The sequence below is a fragment of the Wolffia australiana genome, chromosome 8, assembly GCF_029677425.1.
Source record: "Wolffia australiana isolate 7733 chromosome 8, ASM2967742v1".
Classification (NCBI taxonomy): domain Eukaryota; kingdom Viridiplantae; phylum Streptophyta; class Magnoliopsida; order Alismatales; family Araceae; genus Wolffia; species Wolffia australiana.
The window spans coordinates 15,113,209-15,129,937 of NC_135842.1; the positions used below are offsets into that span (position 1 = coordinate 15,113,209).

The 16,729-nt window shown below is 41.9% G+C and overlaps 2 protein-coding genes across 5 annotated transcripts; one reads left to right on the forward strand and one right to left on the reverse strand.

The window, feature by feature from the left end:
• Positions 1–240: 240 nt before the first annotated feature.
• LOC144706398 (uncharacterized) lies at positions 241–1,851 on the reverse strand. The gene is made up of 2 exons (XM_078579323.1): positions 1,111–1,851; positions 241–575 (listed from the first exon to the last, which is right to left on the reverse strand). Exons 1-2 carry the CDS (start codon positions 1,771–1,773, stop codon positions 414–416), a joined length of 825 nt encoding a protein of 274 aa, XP_078435449.1. The 5' UTR covers positions 1,774–1,851; the 3' UTR covers positions 241–413.
• A 3,631-nt stretch (positions 1,852–5,482) lies between these two features.
• LOC144706980 (large ribosomal subunit protein uL13z-like) lies at positions 5,483–7,864 on the forward strand. Of its 4 annotated transcripts, none has more exons than XR_013582359.1 (5): positions 5,483–5,838; positions 6,611–6,711; positions 6,793–6,880; positions 7,514–7,578; positions 7,699–7,864. XR_013582359.1 is itself a non-coding variant. In XM_078580089.1 (4 exons), the coding sequence occupies exons 1-4, from the start codon at positions 5,735–5,737 to the stop codon at positions 7,754–7,756; spliced, it is 315 nt and encodes a 104-aa protein (XP_078436215.1). In that variant the 5' UTR covers positions 5,483–5,734; the 3' UTR covers positions 7,757–7,864. The 4 variants fall into 4 exon arrangements, 1 of the variants encoding a protein (XP_078436215.1); XR_013582360.1 differs by having other exon boundaries at positions 6,617–6,711; XM_078580089.1 differs by lacking the exon at positions 6,611–6,711.
• Positions 7,865–16,729: the final 8,865 nt, after the last annotated feature.

Sequence of the window (16,729 nt, forward strand, 5' to 3'; positions counted from 1 at the left end):
CCCTGAGTATAATTTAAATGGACCTAATATTCAAACTAAAACTGAATTAGTTAGAACACAACCTAAATCTTCAATCTAATTGAACATTTTGATCTTTTTTATGTACTGTCCTTTTTTAAACCAAGAACGTCAGTCTACAAGACATAAATAAAATAAGGTTCCACAATAGTTTGAAGTTCATAGCCTTAGTTTCAAATCACCAACCACATCACATTCTCAATCAGATATTATAGAGGAAAATAAAATTGAAAACTGGGCTAATAATATAAAGAAAGAGTCAAGACATCACCGACAACGGATTGATCTCATGTTTTACTTAAGAAAATAACAAAGAACTCGGCAAACAAGAGTAAAGAGATAGAGAGAGAAGAGAGAAGGGAAAACAAAAAGAGGAAGATGGCAACTTAGAGAACTTAGGCAGGGATCTTCTCTCCGTCTTCAGTGATGAGAGCCTTGCTGACCGGCCTAGCCAGAAGATCAGTGAACTCCTGGAAAGGCGACTTGGAGAAGCGAGTCTCTCTCCAAAAGTCCGGGGTCAGGAATCCGTACGTTTTCATCAAGCAATCGAAGGTTGCCTAACATAAAAAATTACCACATCGATGAGAATTCATAAGTTCCATCAATAAACTAATCAACCCGAACCTTAATCTCAGAAATTGGGTCGTTAAGTACAATACCATGAACAGTTCATTAAATAATCAAATTAGTGAGAGTTCATCAATGCCATAATCACAGAAGATAGGTGACTAAATGTAATAAAATTCCCAAACAGAGTTTGCGAGAATACTCCTAACCCTTGGTATGAATGATGGTTATGAACAGTTTATTATACTGGCAATCACAAATAATGAACAGTTAAAGATTGCCGTTTTGAAGTTAATCAATTACAGCAATCTCAGAAGCCGAGTTAAATTTGCAAGAAATTTCCTAAACCTTCTTGTGACGAATGTTTAAGAAAAGTTAATTATTCAATCAATTCAGTTAAAATCTACCCTTAAATACAATCGATCTAGACTTCCAGCAATAGAAAGGGAGTAGAAGAACCTGATTTTACCAAAAATTGTGAATCAAAATGTAATAAATCGACGATAGGACAAACAAAAACCGCACCTTGACGAAATTTCCAAGGGTCTTGGTCGACCCACGAGAGGAAGTGAACACATCGTCAATACCCGCGAACTGAAGAACCTTCTTGGGCACTCGAGCAGCGACAATTCCCGCACCACGCGGTGCAGGAACCATTCTCACCGTGACAGATCCACACTTCCCAGTGACCTTGCAGGGCACAGTATGGGGCTTCCCGATCTTGTTCCCCCAATAACCCCTCCTCACGGGAACAACAGACAATTTCGCGAGAATGATAGCCCCTCTTATGGCCGTGGCGACCTCCTTGGAGCACTTCACGCCGAGCCCAACATGGCCGTTGGTGTCGCCGACGACTACAAAAGCCTTGAAGCGGGTTCGCTGGCCAGCGCGGGTCTGCTTCTGGACGGGCATGATCTTCATCACCTCGTCTTTGAGCTGAGGGCCGAGGAGGGTTTCGACGATCTGGTGTTCCTTGACGGGGAGGGAATGGAGGTAGATTTGCTCGAGGCTGCGGATTTTGCCCTCTTTGACGAGGCGGCCGAGCTTCGTGACGGGAACCCATTTCTCTTCTTCGTCGCGGTTTCTGCCGCCGCGCCGCCCGCCGCGGCGGTCGCCGCGGCCGCGATCGCCGCGGCCACGGCCGAAGCCGCGCCCGAAGCCGCCTCTCTCGCCGCCGCGCTCCGCCATTGTTGGCTGGTTCTGGTGCTAGGGTTTGCCCTCCTCCGCCGACGAGGAAGACGATCGCAAAGGAGCGGCAAGCTTGGGGAAGATAGGCTCGAGAGATCGCTCTCCGGGTATTTATACCTCTTGTCCTCGAGAGAGGGATTCTAGGGTTTCCGATGGCTCCATCCTGACCGTCCATCTCGAGGTCGTTTTAATCGTTGCTTTTGCCCTTTTTTTGCCTTTTTTTGGTGTTTTTTTTTTTAAATAGCTTCATTTAACTTCCTGATCTCCGTGGAATGTTTCGGATGGCCGCATCCTGACCGTCCATCTGGTGTTCGTTTTTTGGCCATGTTTTATTAAGTGTTTTTTTTTTTAAGTGGGCTGGTTTGGTGTTTTAGTTTTTTTTGGTGGTTTCATTTGACTTCCTAATATTCGTTAAATAGGGGTTAATGGGAAATCTCTATCAGGGTATTTATATATGTTCTTGTCAAAGAAGGATTCTGGGGTTTCTCGTGGCCCATCCTGACCGTCCATCTACTGTTCGTTTTAATCGTTCCTTTTGTCTTTTTTTTTTGGCTTTTTATAAGTAGTGGGCTGGTTTGCTGTTTAGTTTTTTGGTGGTTTCATTTAACTTCCTAATATCCGTGGAATTAATTAGAATTGGTGTAGCTCTAAGGAATGTTTGTGAAGTAGGGGTTAATGGGAAGTCACTTTCTGGATATTTATATCTTTTATTGTCAATGATGGATTCTAGGGTTTCAGATGGTTGCATCCTAACCATCCATCTGGTGTTCTTTTTTTTGCCCTTTTTATTAAGAGTGTTTTTTTAATTAGTGGGCTGATTTGGTGTTTAGTTTTTTTTTGTGGTTTCATTTAACTTCCTAATCTACGTGGAATCGACTGTAATTGTTTTACCTCCGATGGATGTTTGTAAAATAAGGTTTAATTGGTTGTTGAAGCGTCTCGCCCATTGTCTAGTGGGGTTTAGGGATGAGACAGGACGAAAATCATTTTTACGGTTAGGCTTAGGGATGATCTGATCATGTGTGGTGTGTGGTTGCGTGGTCATTGTTTATATTTGCTGAACTGCATTTTGGGCATGTGTGGGCAGTGAGATTGTAGGAATTGTATTTTAATTCTATCATGACCTTCATAGTATCCCCTGAAATTGATTAAAATTGTTATATATCTTAATGACGTCATTAACAATGGAGTTAATTGGTAGTTGGCCTGCCTCGTCTGGCATCAGGCGGGTTCATAGGGACAGGACAGGACAGGACGAAAATGTTTATACAGTTAGTAATAGGGATGGTATGATCACGTGTGGTGCATGAGTGCGTGGTTGTTGTTGGTTATAGATGGTAAGTGAGACCCTAAAATTTTGAACTGCACTCCGCATATTGAATATGGATGGTCTGATATAGTATCTATGGAATAGCTGATGCATGTTGGTAACAATGGGGTTAATGGGTTATCGGCTCGTCCTGCCCAACCTCTTGCAAACTAGAGAGCGACAGTCATATGCGATGGTCCCATCATGTGTGATGTCCCATTGCACAATTTACTGGTCAAATCACTCATAAAATTTTGAACCACACTTCTCACATACCTCGGAGCATCTTCCCACTACCACATGTAGACCCTTGGACATAACAGTTACGACATTGTAAGATGGTTCTTTTTCATCATTCTCCCTCTCCCTGTCCCCCTTTTTCATCTCTCTCTCACCTCTCCATATTTCTCCGATGTTTCTCATCTATCTTGCCAACTCTTTCTCACGCATGGAAGGACAAACGTCATTTGTCACATCATTCGTCATGGCAACTTTGGTGTGACAGTGAAGGAGGGTCTCATATGTGTGACATGATTGGACGGCTGTCAAAGATGACTGCGACGACAGATTTTTAAACATTGAAAGAAAGATAGAGATAGACATGGTCCAAACCATGCGAGCGAATCCCACACGTGCGGTTGGGCGAAGGTGCGGTGCGGTTGTGCGGTAAATCGCACACGATTTTTGCACACTGCACCGCACGCCGCGCAGAGGTCGGTGCAGTGCGGTTTTGTGCGGATGTGCGAAAATTTGAAGGTCCCCCCCCCCCCCCCCCCTGCCGCCCCCCTCTCCTCGTCGCCGCTCTCTCTCCGCCTTCCACCCCCCAGGCCCCAGCTTCCGCCCCCCACCCCCCCCCCCCCTCCCTCTCCCTGCCGCCGCCCACACCCCCGTCGCCACGCACACCCCCGCCGCCGCATGCCCCCCTCCCCGCCGGCCTCCACCCCCCCTCCTCCCTTGGCCGCTGCTCTCTCCCCCCCCTCGCCCCCCGGCCACCGCCCCACACCCCTGACCGCCGCGCTCTCTCCGCTCTCCTCCCCGCCACCGGCATCCCCCTCCCGGCGCCCTCCTCCTGGCCGCGCTCTCTCCGCCCTCCACTCCTGGTCGTCGCTCTCTCACCGCCCCCGCCTTCTCTCCACCTCTCCTCCGCCCGCGGCCCCCCTTCCACCTCCGGCGCCCGCGCCCCCTCCCCGCCGCTCTCCCCATCCCCTCCTCTGCCCCCGCCCCACCCCACCCCACAACCCGCCACTCCCCCCACCTCCTCCCCTCCGCCGCCCTCCTCTACTTTGGGAGGGATAAGGAGGGGGAGAGAAAGAGAGAGAAGAAGGAAGGGGAGGAAGGGGAGGAATGGAGAGGAGGAGAAAGATGGCGACCGGCGACGCGAGGCGGTGGCGGCGACGGCGGCGGAGGTGGCAGTGGTAGGGTTGAAGAAGGGATAGGGAGGCTTGGGCAGTCCTCCAAGAAGAGTTAAACAAAAACTCGATTATTGAATTATGACTACCTAACTGTTTCTTGAAACAATGGCCTACACATATAGGCCTTGGAGGAAAGAGAAAACACAACTTAACGAGAAATTAAAGACGAGAAATGAAAGACGAGGGTGTGCTTCGTGTCACGCCAAGGAGCAGTTGTTGATCTGCCGTTGGCGACGTGTTATGATGCGCGAAGGAGCGTGCGTGCGAGGAGACGTGCGTAACGCTGGTATGTTGAATTTGTCCGATGACGGTTGCGGCATGTCCGAGGTGGAGATGTTGACTTCGGTTGACTGTGGCGGTGTGTCCGTAGTGGAGACGTTGCCTTCAGTTGACGGTGGTGGCGCGTCCAGTGTCAATGCGTTGGCGTCCATGCCACCAGCACCGCACACCGCACAGGCCATTTGTGCGTGCGAAAATTCGCACACTCGATGCGAATTTTCGCACCGCACCGCACGACCATGTCTAGATAGAGAGAGAAAAGACTGATTTTGAGAAGAGGGGGAAAGAGAGATAGAAATATATAGATAGATGGAGAGGGAGAGAGAGAGAGAGGCGGAGATAGAGAGGGAAACCGAGAGAGGAAGAGAAACGTAGAGAGAGAAAGAGATCATGAAAGAAAGAGAGACCGTGAGAGTCATACCTGGATTTTTTTTTCATAAAACATTATGTTTCTTCGGGATGCTGTCCAGGATGCGAGGGCCTGTGATTTTCTCAAAACCTAAGGACGTGTGACGGGATAGGTGACATGACGAACTGTACCCTCACAGTTTGTTCTGTCGTAGTCGTCAACCGTCCCCATACGTCCGTTCGTCCCGTCCGGTAGCGCCGTTCCCAACTCTCGGGCGGTTTTGCGCGGTGCTCGGAAATCCGCTCAAGAACCGACCAGATCGAACAAAATGGCAAATATGTCATTCCAAATGTTTCGATCAGAGGAAGAGATGAACGTCGAAGAAGAAACCCTAGCTAGGGTTTCGTAGGGTTTGCAGGGAGGAGGAAGAAGAGGGCAGAAGAGATGGTCTCCGGATCGGGGATCTGCGCAAGGCGAGTGGTCGTGGATGCTCGCCATCACATGCTGGGGCGATTGGCGTCGATCGTGACCAAGGAGCTGCTCAATGGGCAACGCGTCGTCGTCGTTCGATGCGAAGAAATCTGCATTTCCGGCGGGCTGGTTCGCTAGAAGATGAAGTATGCTCGGTTCCGTAACAAGAGGATGAACACCAATCCCTCGCATGGGCCCATCCACTTCCGGTCTCCTGCCAAGATTCACTGGCGCACGATTCGCGGGTGAGGGTTTTGGCCCATTCCTGGGTTAGGGTTTAAGTTCATTTTTTTTAGCATAATTTGATCTTAACGACACTTTTTAAATTCAATATGTTTTGGCTATTTTTTATCCGTATTCAGTGAGTAATTTGTACTTCTTATGCTCACTGAGCCCTTTAATTTACCCATTTACTTGCAAACTCCTGATAAGATTTCCTTGCGCACGAATTGCCGGTTCGGGTTTTGATCAAATTCTGATCTTTCTGCTCTAGTATAATTTAGAATTGGTATAATTGAATTTCATCTTTTCTTAGAATATTTTCGGGTGAACAACTTGTTTTCATTCAATACTTATATAGTTGCATTTAGTTTTATATTTGTAGTTTACGATTGTGATTTTTCATTTGGAATTACATTTTTTGTATTTTCAAGTATTTTTCTCCAATGATAATCAAACCCTTCAATTTGGCCATTCACTCACGCCTTGTTTCTTTGGGGCATGAATCGATATTTGGGGTTTTGATCGACTTCTGATCTGTGGGTATTCTTTAATACAAGTTTTTGAAAAATTTCATCCATACATTTGATCATAATCTTATTGTTTGTTGAAGTGTCATGCGGTTGTTCATATTTAATTCATTGTTTCTTAGAGGTAGATTGAAACAGTTATTATTCAATTCATCAATTCATATTGAATACAAGTTAGGATTTTTTGCTGCATTTAGCAATTAATCTAATCGTTTTACTCTTGTGATTTTACTGAATATGTTCAAATTAATCTAATTAACCTCTCAAGACGAAGAGGGGGGAGAGTGCCCTGGGTAGGTTGAAGGCTTACGAGGGAGTTCCTCCTCCGTATGATAAGGTGAAGAGGGCGGTCATTCCCGATGCGCTTTAGTAAGCTTATTTACTCGTAATGTCTGTCGTTTCGCTGTCGAATGACTATTAATCTCTGCATTATTTTGTGTTTCTGCTAAGGGAGTTGAGACTGCGGAAGGGGAACAAGTTCCGTCTCTTAGGGCAGTTGTCGAAGGAGGTTGGGTGGACTTACTACGAAGTTGTTCAAGTAAGTTTCCCTTTTTGCTGCTTGATTTCTTTGCGAACAATTTTTTTGGGTGAATATATGTGTGTGTGTGTGTATCTATGTGTGTGTACTGCGTCCCATTTTCAAAGTACTAAGATGCTTCTTAAGATCAAGAATTAGATGTTCCTATCCATCTTAAGTTTGTAAACCTTTTTAAGTTTTTTTTTGTGGAGATCTCTCTAATAAAGCGATGGAAGCTTGGATATTTTATGTCAAACTAATCTGAAAAGATGTCTGTTGGTTGAACTACTCCTATCTCAAGGTTCTAAGTGAAAATTATACTTCTGTTTCATTCAATGCTATTACTTCAATCAGAGGAATAAAAGCTTCCTTTCTGCCTGCATTATATAGCTATATCATCAGTTACTTGAATGAAATCTATTTTTCTGCGATTAATCAACTATTATAGGAATTACCATACGATTGGAAAACCTTATAGGTATTGCTGCGGTATTTGTTAACTCTCTGTCCGGTAATTCTGATTTTGTATTTTTTTCTAGATACCAGTATCTTTATTTCTCTTGAAACTTCATTTCAATTTTGTATTCTTATTCATGAGTTTGCATTCAGATCTGCTATTACTTCTTGTTGATTTTCTATTTACTCTCGATACAGGAGTTGAGGAGAAGCGAAAGCAGAAGGCACAAGTGGCATATGAGAGGAGAAAGCAGCTCAACAAGGTGCGTGGCCAAGCAGTTGCAGCTGTAGAACAGCAGCTTGGGTCACAGCTTGAGATTTTGACACCCATCACTTACTAATATTCTTTCTCTTATTTTTTTCTTGAATTTGTTGCGGGGCAGTTATGAATTCGTTGGGAGTCCACTTGAGCAAAATTGGGAGGGTCTAGTTGGTTCATAATTCTCCCATTATTTTTGTCAAGTTGGTTACACCTTTTGTATGTCAATTTTGGGAGTCCACTTGAGCAATATTTGGAGGGTCGAGTTGGTTACACCTATTTATAAGGAACGTAAGCAGTCTACCCTAAACATCAAAGTACTAAAATGCCCCTAGTGGGCTAAGTTCCTAAGATACCCTTTGTGGGTAGAGGATCGTATCACAAAATTTGGAGGGTCTGGTTGGTTCATAATTGTCCCATTATTTTTGTCAAGTTTACTACGTTTTGTATGTCAATTTTGGGAGTTCACTTGAGCAAAATTTGGAGGGTCAGGTTGGTTCATAATTGTTCCATTATTTTTGTCAAGTTTACTACCATATGTATGTCAATTTTGGGAGTCCACTTGAGCAATATTTGGAGGTCGCGTCAGTTCATAATTGTCCCATTATTTTTGTCAAGCTTACTACGTTTTGTATGTCAATTTTGGGAGTTCACTTGAGCAAAATTTGGGGGGTCGAGTTGGTTCATAATTGTACCATTATTTTTGTCAAGCTTACAACCAACTGTTTGTCAATTTTGGGAGTTCACTTGCGCAAAATTTGGAGGGCCGAGTTGGTTCATAATTGTACCATTATTTTTGTCAAGTTTACTATCTTATGTATGTCAATTTTAGGAGTCCACTTAAGCAATATTTGGAGGGTCGAGTTGGTTCATAATTGTACCATTATTCTTGTCAAGTTTACAACCTTTTGTTTGTCAATTTTGGGAGTCCACTTGAGCAAAATTTAGAGGGTCAAGTTGGTTTATAATTGTACCATTATTTTTGTCAAGTTTAGCTAATTCGTTTGTCCTGTAATTCACATCATCTTTTGTTCTGCACATTACACCAATACATGATAAAACAGCAATTTCTTTGGATACACAGTTTTCTTATACGTGTTTAAGATGATACAAACATATATTTTGAATTAGATTAGAAACTAATTTAAAACACAAATCGACTTATACCAGTGAATTTGAATGATGCCATCCAGGTCTTCATCAGATCTAATAGATAACAAAAAATCGAACATGGGTTGTACTTGACTTCCAGCACTACTTTATTTAAATAAATGTCATTCCACCACAGTAAAGAAATACATCAGACATACAATCCTGATCTGCAAAATGGTCACCTTCCTACCATATTCCATCACTCACCCCCCCATTATAATCAGATCACAGCTTAAATAAATCTACCTGTCTAGTTATTCCCAGCCTCCATGCCTTGGAGGATGACCACTAAGTGAAAGTAAATTAGGGGGGGGGGACACTTGAGATTCATACTCAGATATGGCTATAACAGACTTTGAGGTTTGCTGCAAACATGGGTCAAGATTCGTTACCCTTAAAGAGAACAATGATCAAGATGATCGTTTGGACATGTAGAAAGATAGAAAATTACTCGACCTAAAACAACAGAAATTGTTCAATTACCTTGAAGCCATGCTAAATAATCATCACATTAAACAGGTTACATACCAGATGAGAATTGATAAATAAAATTAAAGTGTGTAATAATTATGTATGTCAGTTTCCTTTAATTTGCTTTAATCAAGTAACATTTTAATATTGATAAAGTTACTCGGTATGTCCAGTGGCAAGTGATGTTGTCTCCACAAGGACTGCTGCTTAGAGATAATCAAATTTGGAATCATAAGAAATTGAAAGATATTAATATAATAGTAGGAAACATAATCGGTATTTAGTCATGTAATAATCTACACTGAGTAAGTTAGTGATAATAAAGATAATACAGATATAAAAAAGATAATAATAGGAGTAAATACGTTATACAGCTATGAGATTGACCAAGAGGATTCACTCCTGAAAAATAAATTATGGATAAAAGATATGGATGAGAATGATATAAATTATATTTAAGGATATGAAATATTTCCTTTACATCTTAAAAAAATAAATATTTACTTTTTTTATATTGTATAAGCGATAGGCGAGAGACGTGTGTGAAGAAAATAGTTCTTTATGTTATTATAAGAAGGATACATGCATAGTTATAATTTAAATAAGAGATGAAACAACGTAATGGAGCAAAAAGTAACTAGGAGGGAGAAGAATAATAGGATATTAAGAGTTAAATGTAGAGTTTTCGAAAAGGTAAGGATGGTAATATCGAAGGGGTTTGAATATGAAAATATATCTATAGATTTATGTAGTTATTAAATATGGTACTGATTGAAATTGCGGAGGAAATAAGAAAGAAAACTAAAAATATTGCATGTCCGAAGATGTTCAATGAATTCATCTCTATTTATTCAATTTAAACTTTGATGCAGATGAATTCAATACAGTTTCAATTAAAAATTCATTACAATGTTCATCCAAAAAAAATAACAAATACCTAGATAATCCAGATTTAAGAACTCAAGGAGAAAGGGTATTGATTGTCGCCCCCTAATGTTGGTGGGCTTCCCTTAGTCGTTTATTCTGTGCTGGCATGAATCCATATGTTTTCAAGCTTCTACTATGCTTCCCTGAGCTTGAAGAGTGTTATCCCTAGCTGTCATCACAAGGTTGTGGTTGCCCAAGCTTTGAGAGTGTCCCACACCAATTTTGAAGTTCCACAGCAAAAGATGTGTGCAAAAGTGATGAAAATAAGATTTCATGGATCAAGAAGATGCTGTGAGAGCTGTAGATCAGGTTGGCTGGTCATGGAAGGAGCTCTAGATGCTATTTGATCCCTTATCCACCTTTTTGTTGTTCGAAACCACGTCCAACTGGAAAGAGATGATGGCTAGGGGTGGAGATTGATGGCTAAATCCCTGGAAGGTCAGTCGTCATGAAGAGAAGCTTGGATGGCTGGGTATAAATTGAAGTAGTGGCCCCTTTTACTGATGGGTGTAGCCTCATCCTCATCAGCCTCCTACAGCCAGTAAAAAAATATACATTTTTTTAGTTGAAATATATATACTTTTAGAATTTTCTGACATTAATTTGAAGAGATATTATATTTTAATTCAAAATTATGTATGTCTAATATTTTTTGAGATATAGTATATTATTTATAATTATTTAATGCACTTATGATTTTCCAGATTTTACAATTTTTCTAGCCATACTGGCAATTTCTGAGAAAATCGGAGGAGAGAATTTTGGACGGCTGAGAACGATTTCAACTTCCAATCGTGATATAAAAAAATCTAGAAGGAATTTCATGCTTAAATCTTGAGATTTTTTTGTCTTTCCCTCCTATTTCCGTCCATATGGTGTGATTTATTAATAGACCCCTCTTTTTGTAAAAAATATCCTAGAATGATTCTTCTTTAGTATGCCGAGTGAAAGAAAGTCATTTCAAGATCCATTGATATTTCATATGTTCATCATCGATTGAAGTTAGAAAGCCAAAGAGAAGTAGAGGGGTGTTCCCATTATCACAAATTACCTACATCTTGGCAGAATATAAGGATCCACATTTATTCTTTGGTGCTTACTTTGTTGTATGCTTATTATATACATTAATTGTATGCCATTCACATCCAACCATACCCAATAATATACATTAATTCTCACATATATATTTATCCTTATCACCCTTCTCCTCAAATCTGCACGTCTTAAGTTATAAAATATATTTTCTCGTCTCGTAATTACAATAAAAGGTATTTCATCCATAATATGTGTTCCTCTTGAAGACTACCCTTTCTTATCACTAACTAGTCAAATTTATAAGTCAAGATTTATAAAGTTGTATTAATTAACTCAAATAACGCAGATAATTATTACCTTCAATGTGAGTTCATCACAAGTCCACCTATCAATTGGGTTAAAGAGATTTAAGATTAATAAATGTATATGTTAGAATTAATAAATAGATTTGACTAGATAATTAGCTCTACAGTTAATGGATTTCATCAAGTCAATGTCTGAGAATGCAGTTAAACTATAGGGGCTTGTGTGAAAAACTCGTATTAGTGTAAAAGGGAACAATCACAAGTGAGATATACCATGAAAGTGCACCCGTGGGAGTCCTACTTACATGCTTGAGAGTGATTATGTAGGCAAGATTCAAGCAAGGAAGTGACTGGAGCAAGTCTAACATTGCCTAAGATTGGTGCGTGACAACGGGATCTGTGCAAGGACTTGGGTTATTTTATGCTTTTTTAACTTTCAGTTCATACTCTAGATGTTATTTGATTTTCAGTCTAGTCTGGTTTCATCATTGCCGTATTAAAACACATAAAAACATCTCACATTGTTCATTTCTTTAATTTCTTGCGCCTACCATCAATCTCTTTCCAAAAACCTTTAAAACACCTCCTAGAATACCTAATTACATATTTAACCGATTTCTATACTCCTGTCATCTTCTCAACCTTCACTATTCTCCATCTCTCACCTAAAATCATATTCTTATAATATTAGATATTTGATGGCGCACGCCATCGAAGATCATCGACAACGTTGTCTGCGTCGGCTGCCACCGTCGTCAAAGATCAGTTGAAATCGCTCAAAGTATTGCATTTTGTTTTCTTCGTTCTTTCTCATCTTTTGTGCGTTTCTCGTCTGGTCGTTGCGTTTTTTTCCCATCTGTGACGCTCTCTACGTCCTTCGTCGTCATCAAGGGGAGGGGTCCTTACCCAATTTGAATCCCCCCCTTTGTGCCCTTCTTTTCTTGTTTCTTTTCTTCTTAAGTTTGTTTTATTTTCCCCTTTTCATTTTGTAATGAGGGGGGGGCCAATTTATATGGGCCCCCGTAATGGACCCCTTATTCCCCTTGGTTGACCAATTTGGGGGGCCCCATTTCCTCTCCCCTTTATAAGGGAAGAGGGGGCGCCCTAAAGAATTAGACCATGAATTAAGAAGATTTGTTTTTTTTATCATTCTTGGTCTCACCCCCTCCATCGAGAGAAATCAATATAGGGGGGAAGCAGAGGAGTAGACATGGTCGTTCTGTTCTTTTGGCGCGAATTTATGCGAATTGTTCGTTCTGTTCGGTTTTCTAAACAGAACAAAAACAAATTCGAACAGAACATCGAACAGACCCGTATTCTGTTCTTTTGTTTGCTTTGTGCGAATTTTAGTCTAATTTTGTGCGAAGGTGCGAATTTGTGCGAATGTGCGAATTTTGTTCGTTTTTCAAAAAGAAAAGGAACAAAACAAAGAACAAGGGCCTGTGCGGTTCTTTTGTGCGAATTTTGTGTTCGTTTCAAACGAACAGAATAGAACGACCATGTCCAGAGAGGAGCCGCTAAAGATGCCAGAAGGGGAGATCTACCGGAAGGAGAACAAAGAACAAAGGGGTCTGTAGACCACCTCCCTCATCCCTCCCCATGTCTTCAACCCTGGATCCCCATACCTGTGAATAACCTTCGTCCCAGACGCCACCAAATCGGGCGTCTTGCCACCTTCCGCTGGTCACAAGCGAGCCCAACCGCTGTCGATTACGATTCTGACGAATTGAGATCAAAATTGGGTCTCGTCCCCTGGTCGGTGGATACTAAAGGAGTGATTAATCAGGTTTTGCGCTGCCCAGGAATTTTGGATCGACGCCGGTTCCGCCATCGCTAGGATCTTTGCCGGTCGCCTGGAACGTGAATTTTTCTGATCGAGATTCATACGTGAATTCTTTGGCGGGGAATATGCATCGGTCAGTAATTTTTCAATGATGGACTGGACTGGTCGGGAATGCACATGATTAAGGACGCACCCTGATCGGGGATTCTCCTGATCGGGAGCCTTCATAGGTGAATTTTCTAGGCTAGGAACTCACCGTGGTTAACAATTCCATCAACAAGATTCAATCGGTCGAGAACTCCCTGACCAGGAATCCACCCCGATCATGAATTCAGCCGAACGGGGATCACCAGCCGCGTGTTCTCATTACAAGGGCCAACGTGGTCGAGAAATCAATCGGCCAGAACCCATTTGGATCGTTGAATTCTCTTGAAGGAAAGACCGCCTTTGGTCATGAGACAATAGACCTGGCCCTTAGTCGAAGTCTCACTTGACCAGGGCCGGTCCTGGATGGGAACACCTTGACCGAGGGCTCCCTCCCAATCCACAGCGTTGAGGTTACGGTCTTGCTCCCGCCGTTGGCCACCTCGTGATGGTCCGACTCACCCCAGGCTACCGTTGGTTGCCGGGATTCCCCCTTTTGCCTGTGAAGGGGCATTGCCGCTCGCACCTGCTACACGACTCTCCTGGGCTGACTAATGCACGCTAGCTTCGACGAGCCAACGGAGTGCTCGAGCCGCATCATCATCGCCCTTGCTCGTCGAGCCACCGTGATCTCTTCGACGACTCTCCGCTCCACCCGCTCTGAATCGCCGTAGACATCGACAAAATTCTGCATCGCGAGCCATGCTGACGAGGTACGGCATCCTCTCCCGATGCTCATTTATTTACCTTTTGCAGTATACTTTTGTCTCGACTCCACAGCGCTCTGGCTAGGTGAGCGAGAGAGACAAAATGAGAGAACTACGACTCTGTGAGTGTCTTACCAGTATGGACGAGTACGTCGGTTACGTGCAAGCCCTACGGATAGAGTCCCTTCAGCCCTAGACACCTTCGTCGCTTCGACGAGGTTCAAGAGGCCACCGTCGCCGTCACCCGGCGGCCCCGTCCAAGCTGTGAGCTCGGTGCCTCCCTCGAGTCGAAGCCTACACGTACGACACATAGGACATCCATTCATCACGTCGTAGTTACATAACCCGTTAGGGTTGCATCCGTCAGACATTCGATACCGCCATCCTTTATCGACACCGAGCCATCATATTCGGTGTCGACTGTACAACATCCCTTATGACATCAGACATCAATATTTCTTTCTCATCATAATTGAAATCACCTTATCTCAATACTTAGGCTCCCTGAGGATCAACCCTTACTTAAGCACTATACTAAGTGAGGTATATAACTTTTATTGCATGAAACTCAAATCCTAGCAATGATTTAATTAAACCATAAAATTGAGCTCATCAGCAACCGGCGCAGCAGCACGCATGAAGGTGGGCACGCAGCGGGGGGCATCGGCGGATGCGACTACAAGAGCAAAAGTGGGCACAAAAGCAAGCATGGTGCCAGGCGCGAAGGCGGACATGGCGGTGGGCATGGGGGTGAGCCCAGTGACGGGTGGCTAGAATTAGGGTTTACCAAGGAATTCCAAATATGAAGTGGCATAATGGTAAATAATTTGAAAATTCAAAATAACAATAAAATTAAAATAAAACATAACTTTTTCTTCTTTTTCTTTCTTTTCTTACTCAAAGAGGGGTGCCCCCACTCCTTACATAGGGGTGAATATGGGCCTTCCCCTTAGGAAAAAGGATAAGGCCCACATGAGACAGGTCGAAAGGCCTCACAGAAAGCCTCACACCTGGGCCCAAATATGTCAGCCATAATACACAAACATGTGGGCGCTATTACATAGGCCTGACGCACAAACAAATACTTTGGCCCGCATACAAGGCCTACAACAAAACGAAACCATAAAATCACAAACGAGGATAACGTCAACTAGGGATTATCCGTCCGATATCCAGTATCGAACATTCAATATCTAATATCCAGAAAAAAAACTGGGACGGTGTCTGATACCGGATATTGGATATCGGACGATATCCGTTTGATAGGTGAAAATAGATATTGGAGACGGATATCGAATATGTGAGGACAAGACAGATATCGAATTTCGGATTCCGATATCCAGATATAGGAACCAATATCCCGATACTGAAATCTGATATCCGGTTATTATTATTTTTTGGACTCCTGTAATCCCATATGCAAGAATACTAAAATTATAAAATATAAATTCTGTCCTGCCATTCTTCTAGAAAAGTCCCTTTATTTAGTTGTGGGCGCAAATGGATGCAGCCGGTAAAATAATTGGAGAAATCCTCTCCGCTTCTCTCCTTCAAATTTCTGTAAGAAAAACTATTTAAAATCCAATTTAATACAATAAGCCCCTTCAAATAATTTTATTGGATTTTTACTCCTGCAACATGTAACCTAGAGTTATTTTTAGGGGCATATTTGCAAGGAAAAGTTAAAAATGTCCCTCTAACTTTAGAAATATACTCTAAAAGCCATTTTTAGTTATAATTATATCATTTTCTAGTTAATATGTCATTTTTCCACAAATAAATTCCCAAAAGATTAAAAAAAATTATAGAAAAAATGTTAAAATTTTGGTAATTCATCCCCACAATAGATAACCTTAAATTTATTTTTTAGAACTGCAATTTTTTTTTCAAAATACAGTTATTCCATGCCCCAATGAATTCCAAAAAAATCATAAATTAACAAAAATATTTAATAAAATCAGAAGAAGAATAATAAGGAAACACCACTCTTGGAATTTATAAAAGAGGCAACTGTTGAAATCCCTGTCCTTGAGGCAATACAACACATTCCTGATTATTCCAAATATGTGAGGCACTTATGTGCCCCATCTAGGAAGGTGAAAAGGATCCAGTTATCTGAGAGTATCAACTCTATTTTGAGTAGCGAGATTTCTAAAAAGAAGAAGGATCCAGGGCACCTCTAATTAAATGTGAAATCAGGGGTAGAATATTTAGTAGATCTTTATTGGATTCAGGATAGAGTGTAAATATAATGCCAAAAGCTTTGTATGATGCTTTTAAATTTGGGGAGTTGACCCGATACATATGGAACTTCAATATGCAAATGGAACTATTAAAATGCCTCATGGACAATTAGTGGATGTGATTATGAAAGTGGAGAATTGTCCATTCCGAGTAGACTTCATTGTTGTAGATGTAAAAATTGTAGGCAATATTAGTTTGCCCCAATTATCCTAGGGCGACCTTTTCTTGCTACAGCTAGGGCGATTGCAGATTGGGGAGAAGGAAAGATCAAACTCAGGTTAAGAAGTAAAGAAGTTGAGCTACCAATTTCACATCTTATGAAAGCTCTAGTAGGAGTCTTAGAGGATATAAATTCTTGTACTTTGGAAGAATATGAGTGTGCTATAT